General features: G+C 46.3%; 1 protein-coding gene across 1 annotated transcript in view; it reads right to left on the reverse strand.

The window, feature by feature from the left end:
* The window catches only part of LOC137655729 (pentatricopeptide repeat-containing protein 2, mitochondrial-like), a 264,814-nt gene that overhangs the window by 5,102 nt on the left and 232,791 nt on the right, over positions 1-26,921 (reverse strand). Inside the window, exon 7 of the mRNA XM_068389759.1 lies at positions 10,418-10,525. Coding sequence (XP_068245860.1) covers positions 10,418-10,525 — 108 coding nt within the window. The remainder of the gene's footprint in view (positions 1-10,417; positions 10,526-26,921) is intronic.

Consider the following 26,921-nt stretch of genomic DNA (forward strand, 5'->3'; position numbering starts at 1 on the left):
GATAGAAGAAAAATAGGAATCCGCTAGGTCAATATTGAAACCCACAAGGAAGATCTTCTTCAGAGCTGACTTAATTGTTGTTATAGTACTGGCTGCTAGGCCCTTGTCAAATAGGGACCTGAAGAAAGAAATGGCCAGATTAGAGGTCATCCGAGACTCTTCTGACTGTTTTAGGAAATCTGCTAATTTCTTAACGGCTGAATCGTACTGTCTAAGCGTAGAGTCCCTTTTGTCTGATTCTATAAAGAGGAAATTTTCTAGGTCAATGTTCACATCCCTGTGGGCTGCAAACTTCATGAAATCCACAAAGTTAGGGTTTGAGCTATCCTTGAGGAATCTGACACAGTCCGAGTTTGGAGTACCTGGGTCAGCTTGGGGAATGGTATCCGGAAGGGACAGAGTTTCAACTCGAGGAGGAGAGGAAACCAACTGCTTTTTGGCCAGTTCGGTGCTACTAAAGCCACTGCGCTGTGGAAGGAGCGCAGTTTGTGTAAGACTTTCATAAGAAGATTCACCGGAGGAAATAGGTAAATCTTCTTCCAATGGTTCCAGTCTAGGGTTAATGCGTCCATAGCATATGCCTGAGGGTCCAGGTTCAGTGCCACATAACAGGGAAGTTTGTGGTTTATTTGTGTCGCAAGGAGATCCACCTGGAGACCGGGAACCAGCCTGGATATCCAGCGGAAAGAATTCATGTCTAGAGACCATTCTGACTCCAGTGGTTTCGTCCTGGATAGTGAGTCTGCTATCACATTCTGGACTCCTGCTAAGTGAGTGGCTGACAGGAACCAGTTCTTTTCTAAGGCCAAGGTAAAAATCGGGACCAGGACTTGATTCAGGTTGGGAGATTTTGATCCGCCTCTGTTTATGCAGTGTACTACTGCAGTGCTGTCCGAGACTATCCTGACATGAGTGGACCGTGGGGGGGACAGTCGCTTCAAGGTTAGGAAGACTGCCATGGCCTCCAGTACGTTGATGTGAAAGTGCCTCAAGGCGGGGGACCAGGAGCCCTGAAACATCTGTTGTTTGTAGTAGCCCCCCCAACCACTGAGCGACACGTCTGTGTGAATTGTCACTTGTGGGGGAGGAAATTGCAGAGGGACCGATTTGGAAAGGTTCTCTGGTTTTGACCATGGCCTGAGTCTCGTTTTCAGGATTGAGGGGATTTTGGAAATCTTGTCTCGTAACGTAGTCGTAGCTCTTTTTCTCCAAACTCGATTGATGTCTTTGAGTTTGGCTTTCAATAAGAGGTCCGTCACTGACGCAAATTGAAGTAAGCCGAGGATTCTTTCCAAGGCTCTCCGTGACACCTGTTTGCGCTTGAGGAAGTTCCTCGTCTTGGATGCTATCTCTTTGACTTTTTTGGGAGGAAGAGACAGCTTGTGACTTGTAAGGTCCCATCAGATGCCCAACCATTCGAATTGGCTTGATGGTTGAAGGCGAGACTTTTGTAGATTGACTTTGAATCCCAGTTTGGTGAGAAACTGAACCACTTTGGTTGTAGCTTTGTTGCATTCTGAAACCGACTGGGCCCACCATTTGGTTCCACACCTCCATAAGTATCAAGGACCATCAAGAGAGCTTTAATCTAATGAGACGGAATAGGTAAACTAATTAGTTTAGCCTCAAGAAATCAGGAATTAGGAAGACTAAGTTTCTCATTACTCTGCTTACTGTCAAATACATTAGCCAAAAGAGTTGCGTTTTCCTTTGGACAGTGTTAGCCATCTAGTTCAAGTAAAGGAGGAACTGTTACGTCTACACCATTGTGCAGATTTAGTGGGTAGTCCACAACTTCGAGTCCTAGGTTGTACCAGAAAGGGTTTCTTTCATGGTCAAATTGTATTCCTTGTCAGTTGAAGCATAAACTCTGAGCAAAAGCTCTTAGCTGAGTATAGTTATTCCATGTCAAACCTGATCTGTTAACCTTCCAAAGATGATAGGCCTCTTGCTTCTCAAAATAAGCATGTCTGCAATCATCATTGACCTACGGTTTGTCTTTAACTTGGTACTTTAGCACACGAGAAGGAATATACCGGTACTTATCAATTATGTTGGCCAGATTCTCATTCAAAAGAACAGGCTCAACACTATTATAACAATTGTAACCAACAAACATTATAAAATATTAACCAAAGTTCAAAAGATCAGTTAAAATGTCATTCCACCCTGCTTGAAATTTTATATAAATTTTACATGAGTATGACACATCTGGGACAGGTTGCTCAGTCTTCACTACCTGTTTCAGAGGCAAAGTCCAAAGCTCTTAGGCCATGGCAATCAGTAGGAGACAGAATTTAATCATTGAAATCACAAGCAAAACCAAAAAGTGCCTTTCTATCATCTTGTATCTTAGACATAGTAGTAAGAAGACAATTAAAAATAGAATCATCCATGTCTGGATTTCGGTAGATTTAACACATATAAAAGTTGTTACGCCTGCCACAAACTTTTATTCCTGGAATATCATGACATCCACATTCGTAGCAGGACATATGCAAAGCAGAGTACCTGGTCCCAATATACACCGCCATTCCCCTTGCCCTAAGAATGGCAACCCATTTCAAAATCATTGGCCTCTTGAAATCAGTAATAAGGAGCTCAAGTCAAATCTCCTAAAATTAAGCAAGTACTGTACCCACTTCATGCATACCTACAGTATGTGAAAGGAAAAGACTAGAAAGTCAACCCAATACCAAATGACATAGTACATTTATGTACTGATCATTAGAATTCAAGTTTCAAATACATAAACTGAACAGTGTTTCATGTGCTGTCAAAAGAGGTAGCCAAGCAAAATATTGAACTGTATAATCATAATATAGCTGATAATGTCAGAAGTTTGAGAAAGGTGTTACTGTATTTCTGGAAGAATAACGTTTTATCTTCTTTTATCAAAAATTACACAAACATAATTTTAATAAAATTATTTCTATAATCACCTGATGTTCACATTGCTTCTATTCAAGAAGCTTGATTTTATGGGTAAAGGTCAATTAGACCTTTACCCATAAAATTTTGAAAATTTTCCCCACTTTCTTCCTTTCAGTAAACTCCTGCACTTAGAAAGGTAATGAGCATTCTAGCAGTAACTGGTGACTGAAATGCCATTCTCTGTGTCTCCTCAGTCTTCAAGGTAACATTACCTAGCCTGTACACCAGTATTGTCCAACCATTTTGCCTATTGTACCCTTTATTACCGTCCCCTGCTGTTAAGGCCCTCTTCCCCACAGATGAACTAACTGTTTTATTCAGGATAATGCAAATAGTATATTAATTATGAAAAGACTGCATTTCAGGAGTGTTGGTCAATAAATTCAAATTTATTACATAAATAAAAAGGATGATTCCATGACAAAATGCTTGGAAATTACTTAGACAACTTGATGTGAGATGTGAGACTGATGTTCACTGAAGATTTTTTTCCATCCTTGGCAATATTGAGGCTACTGCAGTGATCATGCTTTGTTCAAGTTTACTTCTCTGTTTCGATTTTATAATGCTCATTGCAGAGAAAGATAGGTAGACACAAATGGCAAAAATTTTTCTAAGGCCATTTTTCCTAAGTCAGGGTGCTCCTTTATCACGGAGCTCCAGAAGTGAGTGACACATTTGAGCTTTTAAAGTACATAACAGTTTTAAAGCATGGTTCACATACACTTCTGTCAGTCTTTCCTAGAAATGAATAGGAAGATTCTCGTGTTCAGAAATGAGGAATGAATTTCTAATCCAGTCTAGTTCAACTGATTATTTTTGCATGTCAGGAAAGTAAACTTAAAAGCACTAATAACCAGTTATTAACAGACTAATGAAATGCCAACCAAATTTGGTTGAAGAGTCCCCCCCAAAAAAAGTTGAGTATTGATTTGTCTACTCAGTACTAACCCCTTTTAATAATAACTGACACTTAATAAAGATTCTATCTTGAAGAAGAAAAATAGCAATACGATGATACGAATACAATACTCTACAATACCGTACGAGTCTCTGATACATGTTCAATGCAAAAAGTTTTTGCTTTCAAGTGCAAATGAATACCATCTCTATTCCTCTAGTTGCATCATGTATATTTCTTCATACCGCTAAAAATTTCACGTCTAATATGAATATAGTACTAACTACCATGATAACATCCTAAACAAAAGAATAAACTCATCTTTTGAGTCAATAATAATGAAAGAATGCATTACATATTCTCTTTTTCATTATTATCCCTTAATAATCATTTTCACAATTTTTCATAATCATTAGTATTAGCCAAACTTTTTAAGTCCTCTCAACAACTGTTGGGGGACCAAAAGGCATTGCTCGCCGTCAGGGAAATGACCAGTATCGCTCGCCTGCAACCTGCCGCAGACGGCTCTCATCGTGAGGTGAACCTATTTCGTGCCCTTTGGGTACAACGCTTACCCGAACCTGTACACGCTGCCATACACGATGTCGATATTTTGCCCAGATAGGACCTGATGACCAAAGTTGACGCCCTTATAAACAGCCACTTCACCACCTTCAAGATCTACATCAACGTCTTCACTCTTGACGAAGAGGACAACTATTCAACATCGACCGAAGCTAACGTGAATGCGGTAGGACACAGATGGGCACCCCATGACGTGCCGGAGCGGCGACAAAACGGCCCACCACCCACCACTCACTCATGCCCCAACCAACAACCTCTACAGCCACTTACTGATGCCCATTGGCCACAGTTATGCTACTACAACTCCAGATTCAGGGCTGCTGCGAAGAAAAGTTCAAACAGTTGTCAGTGGCCAAAAAATCTTGAAGCGGTGGCCTCCCCTGTCACTAATCTTCTTTTTACATGATGCAGTAACAGGTGTGCGATTTTTGGTAGACACGGGCACTATCTTCTGCCAAGGCCACTCGCCAGGACACAACATAGTTTGTCTACATCTGGCTACGTCCACCTAGTAGCTGCCAATGGACCTACGATCCCCACCCATGGTTATGAGAACCTTACATTATCGTTTGGAAGCGTCAAATATCACTGGAATTTTCTCCTTGCTGAGATCACATTGCCAATCCTTGGAGCGGATTTCCTCTCACACTACCACCTCCTGGTTGATGTCGCTCACTAACAGCTAGTCAACTCAGACTCTTACTCATCCACACCTCTTCAACCCGCCACCCCTAATCTCGCTCTCCACATAAGCGCACCCACAGATGCCTATGTCCACCTTATCATGTCGTATCTGGAAGTCTTCCATCCAAAACTTTGCCAAACGCCCACGGTTCCCGTCAAACACTGTATTTATCACCATATCAAGATGACGGGGCCCCTAGAGTTAGTCAGATTTAGGTGTCTGGCACTGGATCGTTTGGCAGTCCCCAAACAAACTTTAGCCGAAATGGAAAAAAATAGGCCTTTGCCAAAAGGCCTCCAGCCCATGCTCTTCACTCTTACACATCGTCCTGAAAAAAGATGGTTCCCTATGTCCGTGTCAAGATTACAGGCGCCTGAACATATAGATAGAACCGGATCACTATCCCCTCCCAAACATCGCCGACGTGACCACCTACTTGCACAAAGCGAAGGTTTTCTCCACACTCGACTTCCTGAGGGGTATTATCAAGTGCCCATGAACCCAGAAGACATCCCCAAGACTGCCATTACCACCTATTCAGTACATACACCTTCAATTAGTCCTGTTTGAACCTTCGTAATGCTGGGGCCACTTTTCAACGTCTCATGGATGGCATCTCAGGGGACCTCCCTTTCTGTGTATGTTACATGGACAAAATACTTGTGTTCTCTTCCTCCAAAGAGGAACACCCTTGTTCCCTACGCATTGTGCTTGACCGCCTACAACAGAACGGCCTTGTAGTCTGGTACGACAAGTGCACCTTAGGCGCCAACGAAGTATCATTCTTAGGGCACTGCATCACTCCTGAAGGAGTCCACCCCTCCCTGAGAAGGTAGCAGTCATTCAGAACTTCCCCATGCCCTTGACCGTCAAAGCACTGTAAAGAATTCTTGGGCACGATAAACTATTATCATCGTTTCCTGCCAGCCATTGCCACTACTCTTGCCCATCTCTACACCTCCCTCAAGGGTAAGCCAAAGGACCTGCAGTGAGGTCCCTTTCAAGAAGCAGCCTTCTACAATGCAAAGAATGTCCTGCTGCTCTCACTTTTCCTGTGCCACAAGCACCTCTCCTTCTCTCCACCGATGACAGCAGCGACACTATTGGTGCAGTACTCGTACACTGTAACGATTTTGATTTTTACCTTATCACTAGCTCTTACTTGCACTGTTAACAGATCAACTTGTGTTATCATGCTAGCATAAGCTTTATCATGTTTGAATTTTTGTGACATTCTTCCTCGCAAGTCGCTGTATATAAACTCGATGATTGTTTACTAAACTTTAGTTGCATTCACCTCACCTCTCAGTTACAACCTAACTGCCCATTTGCACGCTAGCCTCAATCTTGTCCTTAGTGGCACTAATTGTTCTCAAAGTAAATTCAGACACTCCTGTGTCTCGCACAATATCTGGAGTTCGCTGCCCCTGGTTATAATTGCGCAATGCAGTATGTCCATTTTCTGATACAAGGTCATAACCTTGCGAGACCTCTTAGCAATATTAGAGGTAGAAGACTTGGAACAATGTTTAGGAGTCACTTTTACAATATTTTCTCGACACTTTACGGTACTAGAACACATGACACGAGTAACAAAATTCAAACAAATTCTAATTCCCACCTTGGCAGCCATCAATGCAGGGCATTGTGGGAGTACACACAGTGTAAACAAACTAAGTTATGTGAATTTGTATGGTTCTAACAGTACATTTAATGTTTTTATTATCATTTCATGATTTTTAGCATTACTTTACTACTTTTAATAGTTTAAAGTATTATTTGTCAATTACTGGTAAAATAACCGAAACAAATAATATAGAACTAGATTATGTGGCATGCAAAATAAAGCTAAATAAAGCTAAAATAAAGCAGTAAGAGAGGGACGCAGGAGAACATTAGAACAACATGAATGATGAAAGTAGGCCTAGCCCACCAGACTCGGGTAGCTACCGAACTGGATAGGGGGACTACAACACAAAGGCTCGAACGGGTATGATGCCGATCGGTAGGATAGAAATACGTAAAATAATAAACTGCTAACCTGGAGTCCCTCTCCAACAAAAAACACAGGACCTAACTCTTGTCTAAAGGTGGTAGGAATGAATGAGAGCAAAACAATCCTAGCATAATAAGACACCATGACACGGTGACGATTATGCCTTCAAGGTACTCGGCCTAGAAGGGTAGCAAGCAAGCCCATAACCTAAGATATACGTTCCAATATTAATGAAATAGCGATTAAAGCTGAATAAAAGTATCGCGTAATGTGAATCGGTATTGAGCAAGCGCGAAAAGGTTCAAAACGAGTTACAATTAGTATGGGGGACCAATTGCAAAACGTCAAGAACAAGATGCGGAGGTAGCGAAACCAAGCATGGCTGCCGTGGAGCGGAACCTCCAACCCGAGAAAACTCGACACTAAAAACAAAGAAAATAAAGGCATCGCTACCTCCAGAAACTCAAAATTCATAGTTCTAGTACTTAACCTGGATGAGGAAGCTTGAACGTCCGACATCTCGCGCAAAAAAGCACTCAAAGGAACTAAAAACACAAGCAAAGGAACGCACGGGTAAACACCGAAGATACTATGAAAGGAGTGACGTAATTGGCGTGGGTGGAGATAGTGGTAGTAGCAATCAGTAGTGGATGTAGAACGGCACCTCATAGTAACGGGGATATTTGAAGAGGAGAAATCTAAATGGCATGAGACCTCTGATGGTGGTTTTCACGCCCCAGTTACTATATACCGACACCTAATTTAGGTGAGTGAGCTGGGTTCATCCCTGGCATTCCTATGCAACTTTTTTCTCTGGTAATATATAGCAGTTATATACCTTAGAAATGATGCTAAAGGAGCATTTCACGAAGCGGCACAGGTCTCTCGCCCAGAAATAGATTTTTCCTTCGTCAAAATCCCTTAATTTCATGTTTTGACTAGTGGTTCTTAACATTATGCTGTACAGTATTTGGCAATTTCTAGCTTGAAATTTTACATTTCAACTCATTCTTTGCTGATTTCTAACTATTAAATTTTATATTTTGACTGACAGTTTTTGGTGATTGTTAATATGGTAGTACTGTATACAATATTATTCAATAATTTTTAATGCAAAATTTAATGTTTTGAATTGCGCTTTTTAACATCACACTGTAAGGATTTCTCGTTTTGAATTGTGGTTTATAGCAATTTTTGGAGGTTATGAAATTTAGCATTAGATTTGAGTTTTTGCACTGTACAGAATTCGCGAATACTAAATACGCAGATAGCAAGAGTTGAGTATATTAGGCTTACCAGCCATAATGCACTCACTTGTAACTCACACATAATGATAGTAACACAAGTGACAGTGAGTACAGTAATAAAAAACACAAGGCACAAGCACAAAGCAACAACAGTATAAGGGAATGCATGGTGAATGTTGATGTCTAGATCGTAGAGAGAGGAAGGGACACGTCCTCTTAGCGTAACAACAAGGAGTGTAGCGAAGAGTGTCATGCGACAGCATCATGTAACGGCGACCTACGCCGCCATGCACTGTGGTTGCTTTGCAACCGTATTGTGATGCAATCAAATCCATTTTTCTTTTGATTGTCTAGTTGTAGAAAACGAGACTAGGAATGAGCTATTTAAATGACTTAGAAGTTTGTACAGTGAGCCCTCGCAACTTCGCGGTTCGACCATCGCGGATTCACGACTTCGCAGACTTTTTTCATTAGATGCGGCATCCGATTTCATCAGCAAACCACTATTTTTGGGGGGAACATTTTATTCTAGAAAATTGCTACTCTTTAAATAGTTAATTGCACATTAAGAAAGCGTGTACTTTTGTTTTTAAATTTCGGGTGTGTTTTGAAAATCGAGTATTGTTGACTTCTTTTTGTTTTACTTTTGGCTGTGATCAGATCAGCTGACGTCTAGCTGCCGGTCTCAAGAATATGCGCGTACGAAGTATTGTTTATACCATTTCTTAACTTATTCAAACCATCTATACAGTTGATATTACATAAGCACCAATGTGTTATAACCTATCATATTTTTTTGTTTATTACATTTAAAACAACTTCTCTCTCTCTCTCTCTCTCTCTCTCTCTCTCTCTCTCTCTCTCTCTCTCTCTCTCTCTCTCTCTCTCTCTCTGTGGGCTACTTTTCACTACCTCTCATTCCTTACCTCTATCTCACTAACAAATGAAATCTTTGTTGCTTCACAAAGTTTCATTTATATTGAAAATCAATCATGATTCAATTTTCCTTACTTTCTCCAATCTCGCACTGTCACATCGAACGTTATAGCGGTAACTTAATTGTTCGATAAATTTAAAAATCGGCCTAGTACTTGCTTCTTCTCTTACTTTTTTTTTTTTTAAAGATGGTTTCATAATTGAGGGGGGGTACAAGTTAACTTATAACTGAAGTTAGGAAAAGTATTTTGGATATGGAATGGAGAATCATCTTTAGTAACAGTTTAGAATTATCGTAAATTATCATTCGGTCATTAGCGGCAGTTTATTATTGTTGATTAAACGCCCCCCAAAAAAGAAAAAAAATTGTTTTCCTGCTTTGCTATGTATGTAGGATTTTATATAGATACGGTAAATAATACTGTATTTGTAATAACATAGTTACTAAAAGCTTTTAATATCATTATTTATCACTTTCATCATGCGCGTTTAATGCCTTCGTTTGTTTATTACGATCGAAGATGGAGCGTACAGTAAACGAATGGAAGGTTCCCGTTTCAGGCGGCGTCATAAAGAAAAACATTAAATAAATGGCATTCATTTCATTTATTTGGAAGTCCTAAGAAAAATTAAGTAAAACATTGGTAATAACAAAATCAACATACTGTATAATCAATACTTGGTAAGATTGCTGTCGATGCAAAAACTAACCTATACACAGATGTGTAAATGCGTCTGTTTCTTCATTATGATCAGAGATACTGTAAACGTAAACAAAACATTGGTTGTCATTTTTTATCGTGCTTTTTGGCGTGTTTAGGAAACGCATGATATAAAATCGCCCTTAATATTTGTGCCTGTTTTAGTTTAGGGTACTGTAGTACATGCATTAAGTGTTCTGTACATTAAAGGGTAGTTTGTTAACAGTACTACGTAAAGGGAAGGTTTTAAAAGTCTGAATATACATGTTAAATAAATACGTAAATATGGTGTCACTACTTTCGCGGATTTTCAGCTATCGCGGCCGGATTTGGAACCTATCTACCGCGATAAACGAGGGTTCACTGTATCTGCGTAGGAATAAAAAAATATTTATTTTCTTTCATAAGAAAAATTACACAAAAAATACTAACCTTTACAGATATGAAACCATTTCCTTGAAGACCTTTTGCTATGTGACTGTATTCTGCTATAAGTTCTTTATTACCAGTTTCATTTACAGCTTGTTCCACTTTCTTAACCTGGAATTTGAGCAATTTTCATGATAAAAATAAATATGACAAATTCGTAGATAATTTGTATTTTTCCTAACTATACAAGCCTTAGATATTTAATATGGGTAATTACTTTCGGCGTAGCTGAAATGACGAGCCATTAGAATTTTAACGAGGGTTTACTACCCCACCGCTAGTTATCGGAGGTTAGGGAGGGGTAGTATACTACCACCCCCCCCCCCTTTCACACAAACCTGTGCCGAGCTTCACTTTGCTTAGAGGTAGGACTTCACGGGGGACAGGGCCGGCGGGCAAGTTTGATTAAATAGCTAAGGTTTGTATAGTTAGGAAAAATACAAATTATCTACGAATTTGTCATTTGTTCCGTAACTGAAATACAAACCATGCTATTTAATATGGGTGACTCAACCCTTAGGTAGGGTGGCAAGTCCCAGCCATTACTGGCTTTTGGCTTTTTGCCCGGGGACTCAGTATCTGAGTGTGTTGGTACTCAATGATAAGGAGTCCCTGCACCTCGCTAGCACCTTGCTCTGTAAGGGCTGCGGCCTACATAAGCCGTGTGTGGAGGAATGAAGTGTGACTCATCCTAGGAGGTTGACCTGAAGTTCTTTAGATGGAACTTAAGGCTAGGACTCTCCCAATACCACCTCGTCAGGGTATGGGGACGTGACAGTATTAGCTTAATACTAGGAACACAAGGGAACATGGTTTACCTGCAGTGGTTTGAGGTCAGCTGTGCAGAGAACCCAGGATGCTGCTTTCCCCAAGAGAGGGGAGGATGAAGAAAAGAATAAGGGCCAGACATACCTTTTCATTCATGCAGACTAAAACCGGGTAACAATGCCCGCAACCCTCTGCTACTTGTCCATTAAGGAGCCTGAGGTTTAAACCAGCTGTTGTGCAGTCACCACAGGGCCGATAGAGAACGTATCGAGCCTCCTGTGGGTCACGTCTTGCAGGTAGTGGGCTGTGAAGGTTGTCTGACGCTTCCACACCCCTGCTTGTAGAACCTGCGTCACTGAGTAGTTCTTTTTGAAGGCCAGGGACATAGCTATGCCCCTGACATCATGTGCTCTAGGGCGACGTGACGGAGGAGGGTCGGGATTCAGGGAATGATGGATTACCCTACGAATCCAAGCTGAGATGGTATTCTTGGTGACCCTCCTCTTTGTCCTCCCAGTGCTTACAAACAATGCTTGCACTTGAGGACGAATTGCAGCTGTTCTCTCAAGATAGAGCTTCAGACTCCTTACTGGGCACAGTAGGAGATGGTCTGGGTCATCTGTTACAGAACGAAGACTCGAAATCCGGAAAGAGTCAAACCGAGGGTCTCGCACTCCCAGATTCTGAGTCTTAACTACAAACTCAGGGATGAATCTGAATGTTACCACACCCCATCCCCTTGAATGGGTGATGTCATACGAGAGACCATGCAGTTCCCCAACTCGTTTGGCCGAAGCCAACGCAAGTAGGAACACCGTCTTCCAAGTCAGGTGGCGATTTGAAGCCTGGCGTAATGGTTCGAAGGGAGGTCTCTTCAGAGACCTGAGAACTCGAACCACATTCCATGGAGGAGGTCTCACTTCCGACTCAGGGCAGGTAAGTTCATAACTTCGTATGAGTAAAGAAAGTTTCAGCGAAGAAGAAATGTCCACTCCTTTGAGCCTAAAGGCGAGACTTGAGGCTGAGCGATAGCCTTTCACTGCCGAGACTGAAAGGCGCATTTCTTCTCGAAAATACACGAAGAACTCCGCTATTGCTGGAATAGTGGCATCGAGTGGAGAGATACCCCTTCCACGACACCAACCACAGAAAACTCTCCACTTTGCCTGGTAGACCCCTGCGGATGACCTTCGCAGGTGTCCAAACATCCTTTCCGCAACTTGTTGCGAAAATCCTCTCTCTGCGAGGAGATGCTGGATAGTCTCCAGGCGTGAAGCCGAAGCGAAGCTACGGCTTTGTGAAAGATGTTGGTGTGTGGTTGTTTGAGTAGCTCGCGTCGTGGAGGGAGTTCTCTCGGGACCTCCGTCAGGAGTTGCAGAAGGTCTGGAAACCATTCCGCGTGATGCCATAGCGGAGCTATCAGGGTCATCGAGAGATTGACCGATGTTCTGGTCTTGTTGATCACCCTCCTCATCAGACAGAACGGGGGAAAGGCGTAAACATCGATGTTGTCAGGCATCTTGCCAGAGTGCCTTAGGGTCAGGGACTGGGGAGCAGTACAGCGGGAGCTTGAAGTTCAACGCTGTAGCGAACAGATCCACAGTCGGGGAACCCCACAAAGTCAGGACTTTGTTGGCTACTTGACAATCCAAAGACCACTCGGTACTCACTATCTGAGACGCTCTGCTCAGACTGTCGGCGAGCACATTCCTTTTGCCTGGAGTGAAGCGAGCCGATAGTGGAATCGAGTGGACTTCGGTCCATCTCAGTATCTCTACTGCAAGATGGGATAGCTGCTGTGAAAAGGTGCCTCCCTGCTTGTTGATGTAAGTCACTACTGTGGTGATGTCGCTCATCACCACCACAGAGTGACCCGCCAGGTATTGTTGGAACTGTTGAAGGGCCAGGAATACGGCCTTCATTTCTAGCAGGTTTATATGGAGGCACTTTTCTGATTCTGATCACAGGCCTGAGGTCCTGTGGTTCAGAACATGGGCCCCCCACCCTTTCTTTGAGGCGTCCAAAAACAGCATCAAATCCGGGGGGAAGACGAGAAGATCCACTCCCTTTCGTAGGTTCTCGTCTGTCACCCACCACTGAAAGTCCGTCCGTTCCGCGGGCCCCATAGGGACCATGACGTCCGGGGAATCGTGTCCTTGATTCCACCGAGACTTGAGTCGCCATTGCAGAGATCTCATTCTGAGGCGACCATTGGGAACTAGACGGGCCAAGGATGAGAGGTGACCGAGAAGACGTAACCACGATTGGGCTGGGAGTTCGTCTCGTCTGAGGAAAGGACTTGCGACCCTCCTCAGCCTTGCTATCCTCTCGTCTGATGGGAAGGCTTTGTGGAGATTGGTGTCTAAGATCATGCCTAGATATACCAGTCGTTGAGTAGGAAGCAGAGAGGACATCTCGAGATTTACCATGATTCCCAGATCTTGGCAAAGTCCCAGAAGTTTGTCTCGGTGTCGAAGAAGGGTCGACTTCAAGTCTGCTAGGATCAGCCAGTCGTCCAGATAACAGAGGAGACGGATGCCGATCCTGTGTGCCCACGATGATATCAGGGTGAACAATTTGGTGAAAACCTGGGGTGCTGTGGAGAGACCGAAACAGCACCTTGAACTGGTAGATCTTGTTGTCTAGGCTGAATCTTAAGTACTTCCTTGAAGAAGGATGGACTGGGATCTGGAAGTACGCATCCTTCAGATCCAGTGTACACATGAAGTCTTGGGGTCTCACTGCGAGTCTGACTGTGTCTGCCGTCTCCATACTGAACGGGGTCTGCTTGACAAACCTGTTCAGGGCTGAGAGGTCGATGACTGGTCTCCAGCCTCCAGACGCCTTCCTTACAAGAAAGAGCGCCCATCTTCAACATGGTCTCGACTTCTGCCTGAAGGGCTTGCCCCCTTGCCGATCCCATGGCAAGGGAGCTCAACGACACTGGATCCGCTGTCAGGGGAGGTAGAGATGTTGTGAACGGGACGCGATAACCTTGACTGATTACAGAAATCGTCCAGGCATCGGCCCCGAGTTGCTGGCACCTGATCGCGCAACTTTGTAGGCATCCCCCACTGGTGGACATGCAGGGGGACTGCCAATCCTAGCGTTTGCGGCTCCGGCCACTCCCTCTAGGATTTTTCCCTCCCCTGGAGGACTTCTTGCCTTTCCTGTCCTTGACAGGAAAGGGCTTCGACACCGTTGCCTTTGCTGCCACTGCCGGTTTCGTTGTCTTGGATGTGCCAGCTTGTTGGGGTGCTGGAGGTGGTTTATAGGGCTTCGATGTAAAAGCCCTATGTAGGAGAGAGTCCTGGTTGGACTTCCTCCACCTCTCACCTGCCTGTTCCACGTCTTTCGGCTCAAACAAGTTCCTCCCCAAGATGGAGGAATGTCTGAGTCTGCTGACCTCGGTTCTGGGGACCTTCGCGTGAAATCTCTCAGACACCGCATCACGACGCTTCAAGATGGAATTAGCCCACAAGTTCGTGACTTGGTGAGCTAGAAACTCGATGCTACGTGTGCCTGATAGAAGGAAGGTCTCCAAGGCCTTCCTGGTACTCTCCTTGGACAGGTCCTCAGATCGTAGCAAGATGCCAAGAGACCCCAGCCAGATATCCAGCCACGAAGTTACCTGCATGGCACACTTCGCTACATTCTCCTGACCGAGGATCTCCGTGGCCGAGAAAGACACTTGCCGACTGGTGAGTCTCTCTAGAGGGACTCTCTTGGTAAGCTCTTCCACAGAGTGGTGTAATGGAAGAGCTAAACAAGACTCCTCCATGATCTCAAAGTACCTCCTCTGATGGACCCGAGGAGGCGGGAGGAGTTTGTTGCCGGCGCTGGAACGGCTGGAGGAGGCAAGCTCGGAGAGCTGGCCCTCAACCTTATGTCTGGCACTCTTGACCCCTTGGGACCAAGGCAAAGCCGCACTGGCCTTAGGGGCTTCTGAGTGCCGAAGACTCGGTCCAGGACCGTGTCCTTGCCCTCTCGAGGAGGAATCTCAGGATCCGAGAACCCGTTGAGATTCCTCATCAGAGTCAGAACTTGCCAGAACGCATGTTCCGACTCCTGTAGCTCTCCTCCTGTAGGGCTGGCAGCAAAGTCTCCTGTCCCCAAAGGCTCTTCTTGGGGGGACTCGTGGACGTTCTTCGCGGGTTTGGCTGGCTCTGGTCTCATCCTTGAGGACGACTTGGGAACAGTCTTAGAGTCCTTCGACTCCCTCCTGGGAGGGATACAGTACTCCAACAGCGATGGCGGGAGGCTCTTCTCCACCCCTACTAGAGAAGACTTCTCTATGCGAGATGGGGTTTCTCCCATTGGTGCGATGGGAGAACGCCTCACCTCACGAGAATCCCGAGGACGAGAAATCTTCGTCCGAAGGAGAAGCAGAGAAAGTCTGGGGGGGGGGAGCCTTCCTCAAAGACTTCCGAGGAGCCAGCTTAACCCTTGGGGAAGTCACCACGTCATCTACTCCTATCTTCCTCTTCAGGGGGGTCGGTACTGCCGCTGATTTGAGGCCCAATTCAGAGAAGGCAGGCTTAAAGGCCTGCACGTCGGCTCTGACAAGGGACCCAAACCATGGCTGCTTACTGACAGCGGTGCTGTCAGAGACTCCCTCTGGAGGGAAGGGGATTGTACGATCCCTAGGAGTAGAAACCACAGCAGGGTCTTCCTGAAAAGAAGAAGGGGAAGAATGCAAGTTCCTGGACCTATCCGATGTTCTCCCGCCCTCCGGCGAGCGCACTGGGGAACGTGAAGGAGACGACCTGGTTGCTCACGGTCCTGCAGCCTTGCGCGTGGGATCGCGCTGGAAATTCCGCTGCGAATCGCGCTGGCGCTCGCGCGAAAGGTTCTTATCCGGTTCGCGCGCGGGCGATTGTTGGGCGCACTGGCGAGTAGGAGAACGTTGGCACACAGGGGATCGACGGCGCGCAGGTGAGCGCTGGCGCGAAGTCCCAGGAACAGGTGCTCGCTGGTTCGATGTCTCTGGGTGAGCAACTGTAGGGCGCTAGAGCGCAATAGCGCACTGGCACGCAGGTGATACCTGGCGCTTAAGGGACTTTGCTACAATGTGAGCAAGTCCCTTTTGCCCCGAAGGGACCGTGGCCTGCTTGATCGCAGGATGCGTGGGCGCCCACAGCGCGTCGGCAGCTATAAAGGGCGACGGCAGGTCAGCAGGTCTGGCAGGAGTAGGAGATCGCGAACGATCAGTGGACAGGTCCAGGGATGTAGCTTGAAGGGAAGTGAACGGCGACGAGGTTCCTCTGCGGCAGACTGTGGCGAAGACGAGCCGAAGAGGCGCCTCCTAACACCCTTGTGAGGTGAAGGAAGGCCTCTACGGTGGAGGGGAAGGTGGGCCTTACGCCTTATACGCCCTCTGGGGGCAGCAGGTAGACCGTCGGTAGTCCTCCGAAGAGGAGTCTCTGTCAGTGAACTCCCCCGAGGGGGAGAATCACCTGCAGGAGAGACCGTTGGACTTAGTTCCTCCCTCGAAGGGTGTTCGGAGGGGGGAGCTAAGCCTTCAGCTACATCAGCAACAGGAGCAGAGGTTTGAGATAACTCGTCAGAAGCCTCTGCCACAACAACGTCGATGATAGACAGAGGATCAACCTCTGCTAACGTCGGCGACTGTTTGACAGCTGCCCCTAACCTGATTACGTCAAACAGGGCTTCCTTGGAAGGCGAGCCCTGAAGCCCCAAGGAAGCCCAAAGCTGTAACAAATCATCATTAGCAACATTAGAAATTAAATCCTCCCCCGGGGAGGAGGAGGAGCTGCCTCGCTATGGGAGGCAACTCCCTCTCCCAAACCCCGAGATTGGTTAACAGAAATGCGGCCTACGCTACCACTCGCTGGCCTCTTGGAAGAAGCCGATCGAGTGGGAGCTTCGGAGGAGGTTTGGGCTACGGAAGAAGAGTCCTTGAGGTTTTCTCTCTTCAAGGAAGCCCTTGAAGGAGAAATATCCCGTTTCAACTTCTTCCGGCGCTGGGAAAACCTCTCCCACTGGGAGGTAGACCACTCCCTGCACTCACCACATACTTTATCTCTGTCACACCGTTGGCCCCTACATTAAGGACATAAGGTATGTGGATCTGTTTCGACCGCCGACATAAAAGTCCCACAAGGGCGGTCAGGTAAGCTGGGACACTTCCGCATCGCAGAAGCCAACTTCCAAACACTCTGTCAAAAAGAAAAAGCAAACAAAGATTAATGGCTGTCAGTGTAGGCGAGGGTGATAGGAGACACGTTTGTCTAGCACCTGAGCTGATAGCAAAGTGAAGCTCAGCACAGGTGTGTGTGAGGGGGGGAGGGGGTAGTATACTACCCCTCCCTACCCCCCGCTAACTAGCGGTGGGGTAGTAAACGCTCGTTAAAATTCCAATGGCTCGTCATTTCAGCTACGCCGAAAGTAATTACCCATATTAAATAGCGTGGTTTGTATTTCAGTTACGGAACAACTTGACATTGATTTTTAAAAAATATCAAAATTTTTAAAAATTTGTATTTTTCCTAGCTATATACACCTGAGTTCTATAATTAGGGAGAATAATTCGGTGCGAGCTGGAGATGGTAGTTAAAACTTGGATAACAAGTGGTTATCCATCTGGTGTGGGCAAGATGCCCTACACCCTTTCCCAGCTAGAGCTTCACTTTTGATATCTAGACATATCCAGCGCAGTGCTTCACAAAAAACCCTTCAGCTCAGAGATGCTGGATAGTCTCCACCTGTGAAGTGACAGGGATGACACAAAATTATGGTGTCTCTGCAGATGGGGCTGGCAAGGTAGTTTGACCCAATTGGGAAGTCCTCTTGGAACCTGTGTTAAAAGCATCAGAGTCTGGATATCATTCTGCATGGAGTGACTTTGGGGCTACCAACATCATCTTGAGGTTTGGAGTAGTCAACACCCAGTAGACCACCCTTTGAATCAGGCAGGAAAGCATAATGTTAAAGCTGTCCCAAGTACTGTATGTTGGAAGGCATCCTCTAATGCTGTTGCCTGTTACAGGAGCAGTGAGTAGCAGATTGAGATTTTTCCGTTGAGTCCTAACACAAACATAGGTATTGTTGAGAACCCCACAAAGTCAAAAGGCTCCTTGCCATCTGAGGATGAAGGGACCACTCTGCTCCAACCACTTGTCCCTGTCGGCTGAATTTGTCGGCAATTACGATGTTATTGACCATGAATGAATCTCGCTGACAGCTCCACTACATCATTTAGTTCCCACTCATGAGTCTGCACCGCAAACTCACAGAAGTGCCAAGAAATAGTACCTCCTTGCTTGTTGATGTATGCCACTACAGTAGTGTTGTCGCTCAGCAAAGCTATTGACTAGCTAACCAAAAAGTGTTGGAATGACTGCAGCTCCAAAAGTGCTGCCTTCAGTTCTAGCACACTGATATGCAAGCTCCTCTCCTCATGTGACCACTGTCCCACAACATACTGATGAGCACCCCAGCCTTCTTTCAATATGTCCATGAAAAGTAGTAATTTTGGGGGAGGACACTCCAAAGAATTCCTCTTCAGGAGATTCCCATCCTTCAGCTACCACTCTAGATCAGTCCTTACTTCTTTTTATACTAGAAGTTGATGAATAAGTGGGTTGTTGATTGGTGTCCAGTGTGTTTTCAGACACTACTGAAGTGACCGCTATTGTAGAGGACTGTGTGGGGATGAGTTTCTCTAACGACAAGAGATGTCCCAACGACTGATGCCATTGACAAGCAGGTAATTGTTGGTAGCATAGGAAAAGGTGCTCTAATATTCTGAGTCTGCTGCCACTGTTTGTCTATCTGGATCCCTAGGTTCTCTATCCCCTGCTTAAGCATGTCAGACTTCTCTAGATTTACCATACTCCCCAGATAGTGGCTAGTAGTAGGTTGCCCAGGGCACCAGTCACCCGTTGAAATACTATCGCTAGAGAGATATGGGGTCTTTTGACTGGCCAGACAGTACTACATTGGATCTTTCTCTCTGGTTACGGTTAATTTTCCTTTTGCCTACACACAAACCGAATAGTCTGGCCTATTCTTTACATATTCTCCTCTGTCTTCATACACCTGACCACACTGATTACCAAACAATTCTTCTAGGAGACGGACACTCCAAAATCAAACCATTGTTTTCTAGTCTTGGGTAGTGCCATAGCCTCTGTACCATGGTCTTCCACTGTCTTGGGTTAGAGTTCTCTTGCTTGAGGGTACACTCAGGCACACTATTCTATCTTATTTCTCTTCCTCTTGTTTTCTTGAAGTTTTTATAGTTTATATAGGAGATATTTATTTTAATGTTACGCTTTTTAAACTACTTTATTTTTCCTTGTTTCTTTTCCTCACTGGGCTATTTTCCCTGTTGGAGCCCCTGGGCTTATATCATCTTGCTTTTCCAACTAGGGTTGTAGCTTAGGAAGTAATAATAATAATAATAATAATGGAGAAGAGCTTGACTTGTGGGAGTTGCCTATGAGAGGAGGACAGTTAGCCAATAGTCCAGATACCTCAGGAGCGTGAACATCCGAGTGAACATTTCAGGGGACGGTCAACATACTGAAACACAATTCTTTGAAGTAGAAAACCTACTCCTCAAGGATGAGTGGAAGAGCTTCCTTGATGACTGATGAACCAAAATCTGGAAGTCTGTATCACTCAGGTCCAAAGAGAATATAAAATTGTTTCTCCTGATGAAAACTTGTATGGTGCTAACAGTCTCCATATTGAACAGAGTTTGTAGAACAAACTAGTTCAGGGCAGAAAACGGATTTTGAGCGAAGCGAAAAATCTATTTTTGGGTAAGATGGCCATGTCGTCCTGATGGAAGTTCCTTAAAGGTAGCTTCCTAGGGTATATTACAACTACGGCGATATTCCCAGAGAATTTACCTTAAGGTACCCAGAATTCTAACTCCTGGAGCGAGTATCCCTAAAAAAGACCTTAGGGATATCGTAAATATCAGCGGACGTATTCTTGACACGCCACATAGCAATCTATACCCCGAATAGAGTTAACACTTCGTAGGGGTCAAATGGCAAGAAAACGAAAACGATAAGAAAAAGGGGGAGAGCCGTTCGTAAGGCATCTCTCCTCCCCGTTTCGTAAGCGTGCCCTGCGCCGCTCGCGGCGCCATCTGTATTCCTTGTAGCGATACACGAGGTGCTACAGATACTGTATGTAGGGAGGGGTCCTACAGCCCTTTTCTTTCTTTTTTTTTTTTTTTTTTTTTTTTTTTTTTTTTGAAAAGGGACAGGGCGGGTCCATCAGGACGACATGGCCATCTTACCCAAAAATAGATTTTTCGCTTCGCTCAAAATCCGTTTTTTGGGCTCAAGCCATGTCGTCCTGATGGAAGTATACCAGAGCATCTGTGGATTCTCAATACGTGCCGTACTCCTCAGGAATGTTTCTTAGTCAACTCGACTGAAAGACCTAAGATGTTACCGTTATACATCTTTTCACTAATCATAAACCATGAAAGCGCTTCCTGCCCCCTACAGGGAGGAGTCCTACTAGACTCTAGAAACGAACGAAGAGTACACATACCTATGTATGACTCACTCGCAAGCCGATACAATATAGTGGTCTCACTCTATATGAAGTAAAGCATAGTCCTTACGGAACTACAGCATCCAAGGGAAAAACCGACCAGCCCCCTGGTCGGAGTAGAATTGGACAAAAGGTTATATCTGCGTAGGATTAAACTTGCTGCCGCTACCGTCCTCTGAGAAGGATGGAGCCCTTTATGCTAAGGAAATTATAAACCAGTGCAACAAGGCTTGCATTAAGGAACAGGCTATTATAGATATCCCCGATTAATATACATAGGCTGAATGCTCAATAATTGAAACAAAATCAATATAGGTGAAGGAGACGCAAGGTTCCCGAGAACAAGTTTATTGATTAACAATAAATAGACATGGTTACCACAATTATATACATATGATAAGTGGATGACCAACAATTTACACAAGTACTGTAGTACATGGATATATGGTTATCTGAAAGAAAAACAATCAGGTTACTTTTCACATACCAAGGTATCAAAGTTAAAAGTCCATGTTACTAGCCACTGACATTAGCGTCAGAAACGCTCGGCACATCTGTCTGTACTTGTGCTACAATCACCATAACGCCGGAACAGTCATTGTGGGCTCCCAGAGCCTTCACTTCTAGTTATAGCAACGCATATAACTATACACTCACCCGAGAATCAAAGTCCCAATTAAATCCACTGTTCCTCGCAGAGTTAAACAACAGGGTTAACGACGCAACCAACTGCTACCACAGACCTCTTTAGCTGCTCCACTTGCTTAGCATAGTGGCGAAAGAATACCCTGGAAAACTTCCAGCCAGTGTATGAACGAAGGTGTTCAAAATCCATAAAGTTAAAGAAGTTTAAGGATGAAGCAACTTTCCTCGGATCATGACCTGCGGGTGAACTGTCAGGATCCGCTCTGCGAATAAAGTATGTAATTTTCGCCCTGAGTTGATTTAAAGATAAATTCGAGCCCGATGTTTCTCCTCTGAATAGTTGACCCCCATGGAAGTCTGAAGTTCTACGAAGATAGACCTTTAGGCATTCTACGGGACATAGAGATGCATCTTCTTTCAGAGGGCAGATTCTCCAGGGACCCCACCTGTTGGTGGGCAACTCGTTCTTAGCGAGAAACGTAGGGTCCGGAAACAGGTTCAGTTCTCCCCCATCCAGGAACTGAACCCGGCCCTCCTCTCTCGAGAGGGCTACAATCTCACTAACTCTGGCCCCAGAAGCTAGGGCAAAAAGGAAGATCACTTTTTGAGTCAGATCCTTCAGTGCACACTCCTCATTATCCAGTAATGAGGCAAAATGAAGGACTTTGTCTAAAGACCATGAAATAGGCTTTGGAGGAGCTGAAGGTCTAAGCCTAGCACAGGCCTTCGGGATCTTGTTAAAAATCTCGTTAGCGAGGTCTACCTGGAAGGCATACAGAATGGGTCTTGTCAGAGCCGACTTACATGTAGAAATCGTGTTAGCCGCCAGCCCCTGTCCGTGGAGGTGGATGAAGAAGGATAGGCAGAAATCCGTAGAGATCTCATGCGGATTCTTGTCTTTGACAAAGGCTACCCATTTTTTCCATGCTGATTCGTACTGCCTTCTTGTAGACTTGCACTTATATTCTTCCAGGAAGTCGATGCTATCTTTCGAAATTCCGAACCGCTTCTTCACCGCTAGGGAGAGAAAATCATGAGCTGCAGGGTCCGGGTTTTCTGTAATGAAGCGTAGACAGTCGACTTCTGGACTTGCTGGGACAGAACTGGGTCCGGGAGTGGTAGAAACTCTAGTCGTAGTTCCAGAGCTAGAGGGAACCATACACTGTTCGGCCACTTGTGGGCCACTATCGCTGCTACTCCCTTGAAGGATCTCAGTTTGTTGAGGACCCTCAACATCAGATTGTGAGGGGGAAACAGGTAGATCCTGGACCATCTGTTCCAATCGAGGGACATCGCATCTACTGCTTCCGCCAAGGGGTCCTCGTACGGGGACACATATCTCGGCAACTTCTTGTTGTCCTTCGTCGCGAAGAGGTCTATCTGCAGTTCTGGGACTTGACTCGAGATGAAGGAGAATGATCCTGCGTCTAGGGACCATTCCGACTCTATCGGAGTAACCCTGGATAGAGCGTCCTTGGTCACATTCCGGACTCCTTGAAGGTGAACTGCTGACAGGTGCCACTTCTTCTTCTCCGCCAGTCGGAATATGGCTAACATTACCTGGTTGAGAGGTGGAGATCTCGATCCCCGCCGATTCAGACATTTCACTACCACCTCGCTGTCCAGTACCAACCTTACATGGATCGAGTGACGTGGGGATACTTTCTTCAGGGTAAGAAGCACTGCCATAGCTTCTAGAAAGTTTATGTGAAAAGTCCCAAATAGCTTGGACCAGGTCCCTTGTACTTTTTTCCGATGGGAGTGACCTCCCCACCCTACCTTTGAGGCGTCTGTGTGAATTGTCACTGACGGGGGAGGTGGCTGAAGAGGTACTGACCTCTTTAGACGACTGGCTTGAGACCACGGTCTGAGAAGAGAACGTAGCCGAAGTGGGACCGGTCTCTTCAAGTCCCTTCGCGCTTTTGATGCAAAGGTTCTCCAAACTCCCGCTGCATCCTTTAGCTGTGCTCTTAGCACTGGGTCTGTTACTGACGCGAACTGAAGAGAGCCCAGAACCCTCTCTTGTTCGCGTCTTGATATCCTCTCGGAAACTAGAAGTCTCTTGACAGACCCCGCTATCTCCTTCCTTTTCGACATTGGAATGGAAAAACGGTGTGACACTAGGTCCCAGTGAATTCCCAACTACTGGAACCTCTGAGCTGGAGAAAGACGAGACTTCTTTCTGTTGATCATGAAACCTAGATATTCCAGGAACTGAATCACCTGTAGGGAAGCTTGTAAGCATTCCGCTCTGGATGCTGCCCACACCAACCAATCGTCCAGGTAGGCTACTACCTGGAACCCTTTTAGGCGTAACTGTTTGAGCGCTGCGCTCGCAAGCTTCGTAAAGATCCTTGGGGCTATGTTTAGCCCGAAAGGCATCGCTCTGAAAGCGTAAAGTTTTTGTTGTAGCTTGAATCCTAGGTAGGGGGAGAGACGGCGACTTATTGGAATGTGCCAATAGGCGTCTGACAAGTCGATGGAGACGGTATATGCCCTCTTGGGCAGTAAGGCCCTTATGTGTTGTAATGTTAACATCATGAACTTGTGGTTCACTATGAACTTGTTGAGTGGTGACAAGTCCAGAATGACTCTGAGTTTCCCCGAGTCTTTCTTGGGAACACAAAACAGCCTCCCTTGGAACCTGATGGACTTTACCCTCCGGATCACCTTTTTCTCCAACAGTTCTTGAATGTACTCCTCCAAAACGGGGGTGGAGTGTTGGAAAAATTGAAGGCACAGGGGCGGAGTACTGTACCAACTCCAACCCAGTCCATTTTTGAGCAGGCTGTGGGCCCAGGGATCGAAGGTCCAACGATCCCGAAAATACTGTAGTCTCCCTCCTACCGGCGACACTTCACTTTGACTGCTGCCCTGCAGTCTTGCCTCCCTGGCCGCGACCACCTCTGAATCCTCTTCCCCTAGAGGGGCGTCTCGCCGAGCCTCTGGCTGCACCTCTGGGCTTTGCTTGAAACGTGGTCGATTGCCCTTCGAACACTGGATTGAATGCCGGGGATGCTGATGACACGGCCTGGGGTACCCATTGGAAGGTGGTCGGGGTCTGGGCTACCAATTGTGGCACCGGAGGCAAAGCTGGCTGCTGCTGCTGCTGACGTTGCGGTCTGAAAGGCTTGGCTGGGCGGGAAGAAAACCTCGATTTCTTCACCTTTCCTTTCGGCTGAGGGCCTTCATCAGGGGAAGACTTCCTCTTAAGGGACAGGCCCCACTTAAGGAGAAGATTTCGATTCTCAGTGGCTGCCTTGTCCACCACCTCCTTAACCACCTCATTGGGAAAGAGATCTTTACCCCAGATGCTGGATGAGATGAGTTTCTTGGGTTCATGCCTCACTGTGGCCGAGGCGAACACAAACTCCCTGCAGGCCCTCCTCGCTTTGACAAAGCTATAGAGGTCCTTTGTCACCGTGGCCAGATGGATCTTGGCCATTACCATGAACATTAGGGTCGCTAGCCATTGTCTCCATGTTTGTCTGGAGAGACATCGAGGCTGCCAGACGCTCCTTTGTCTCAAGTTCCCTCCGTAGGAGGAATTCAGACAACTTGGGAAGGTTTTCGCCGAACTGTTGACCTGCAATATCGGCGTCCAACTTCCCAACCGAGAAGGTGAGACGTACCTCCTTCCAGTCCTTGTTGTCCAACGGCAAGGCCAAAGACAAGGGCTTGCATTCCTCCAGGGATGGGCATGGTTTGCCAGCTTCTACCGCCTTCAAAACGGCCGCGAACCCTTTCTGCAGAAAGGGGAAGGCCCTAGCCGGAGAAGATACGAAGGAAGGGTGCTTCTTACTCAAAGCAGCAACTTTTGAGTTTGAGAAGCCCCTCTCCTTCAACGCAGACGTTAGTGCAGCTTGAGCCTTGGCGTGATCCAAGATGATCACCTCCTTCGGTTCCGTCTCCTCCTTCGAGGCCGGCTCCTTCTTCAGACGGACATAACAGTCCGGGTAGGCCCCTCTGCTGGGCCAGAATTCCACCTCCTCAAGGGGAACTGAACCCAGCTTCTCCGACATGACGATCTTCCCGACCGTCATCGGCATGTGCTCGGCATATCTCCACGGGTTGGCATCCGAGCACACAGGAAGGTCCTTCACGTTGAGCTTCTTTGGAGGCCCACGTGACGCTGTAATCTTCTGCATCTGGAGCTCCATTGCAGCGGCCTTCTGACTATTCTCCCTCTGCATCTGTTGTATCATACCAACGATGGAAGAGAGAGCCTGTCCCAGCTCTGCTGGAAGAGCGGACGAAGTAGAGGGAATAGGTTCAGGGGCCTGAACCGGAACGTCTGAAGGTACGGAAACCTCTTCCTCCACGGCAATCGGATCTTGATCCTCCTCCTCACCCTCTGCGAGGAGGTCCTGTTCCGCACGGTCGGACAAGTCCGACATCTTGTCATCCAGCTGGATGTCCTGCATGGCATCCGCAACATCCTCCTCCACTGGGATCTGGACGAGAGGGATCTCCGGCCGAGGCTGGGGAACAACAGCGTCAGTAGAAGCCTTGGGAAAAAGGTACGCCCTCATCTTCTCATTAGGAAGATAAGGTCCAGTGGTGTTCTTCTGGAAACCCCTTACCCATAAACGGAGCTTCTCCCTCGCTGCGTCCCTTGACTCCGCCGACCTAGGGGATTCAAAAGCCTCAGATAGCAGGTTAGTACACACTGAACATACCTGCGGATCCCAGTAGCGGTGATCATCCTTGGAGGCTGCGCAAGCCGCGTGCCTCCTACACGAGACATGTCCGCAAAAGTTCTTGCTGCGGACATTGCAGAAAACGCTATCACATTTCGGATGCTCCTCCTGTAAAAGAAGAAAATTTCCATGAGTATCAAGTGAATTTCAATTCACATGTATATATGAGCATGCACAAAGAATAAGGGAAAGACACATACTTGTGAATCCCACACAATCACCTGTGGAAGCCCACTAGCCATTAAAATCAAATGGTTAGTCTTTGCTAGAATAACCAGAGATCATATTTCCCGAGGGAAATTAGGTGTAGCTCACACCTAAGGTAAGATTTTACCATTCTGGCTAAAGATGAAAAGAATTCTCTTTTCATCCCTGTAAGGCAACACCAAGTGACTGCACAAGGCAACACAAGTAAGTTAGAAAAGACAGTGTTGTAACCTACTATATCATGGTCTCCCCTGGTAGAATACACCATACAGGGAAGAACTGATACACTACATGAGGGTGGTGTGCCGGCCGGCTCTTGCCGGTCAGTACCCCCCCCCCCTTTTCCAAAGGTAGGTCTCAAGTATACAACTTAAGATCACCCATACGGGGGAGAACTCCAGTTCCTATGCCTGAACCGGCCGGCAGTGGTTGCCGGTCCGTAGCTACCCGGGTGGCACCCAGCTGCCGGCCATCACTCTTAGTGGCCGGCCAACCGAGCGATGTAGCAGGCCGGCCGGCAGCGGTGAGCAAACCCTGCCGGCTGGCATCCACACCAGGTAGCGCCCGGCTGCCGGCCGCCACTCATAGCGGCCGGCAGGTGAGCAAGGAGACCGGCCAGCAAAGGCATATAACCACCGCCGACCGAC

Source organism: Palaemon carinicauda, chromosome 16 (genome assembly GCF_036898095.1).
Source record: "Palaemon carinicauda isolate YSFRI2023 chromosome 16, ASM3689809v2, whole genome shotgun sequence".
NCBI lineage: Eukaryota > Metazoa > Arthropoda > Malacostraca > Decapoda > Palaemonidae > Palaemon > Palaemon carinicauda.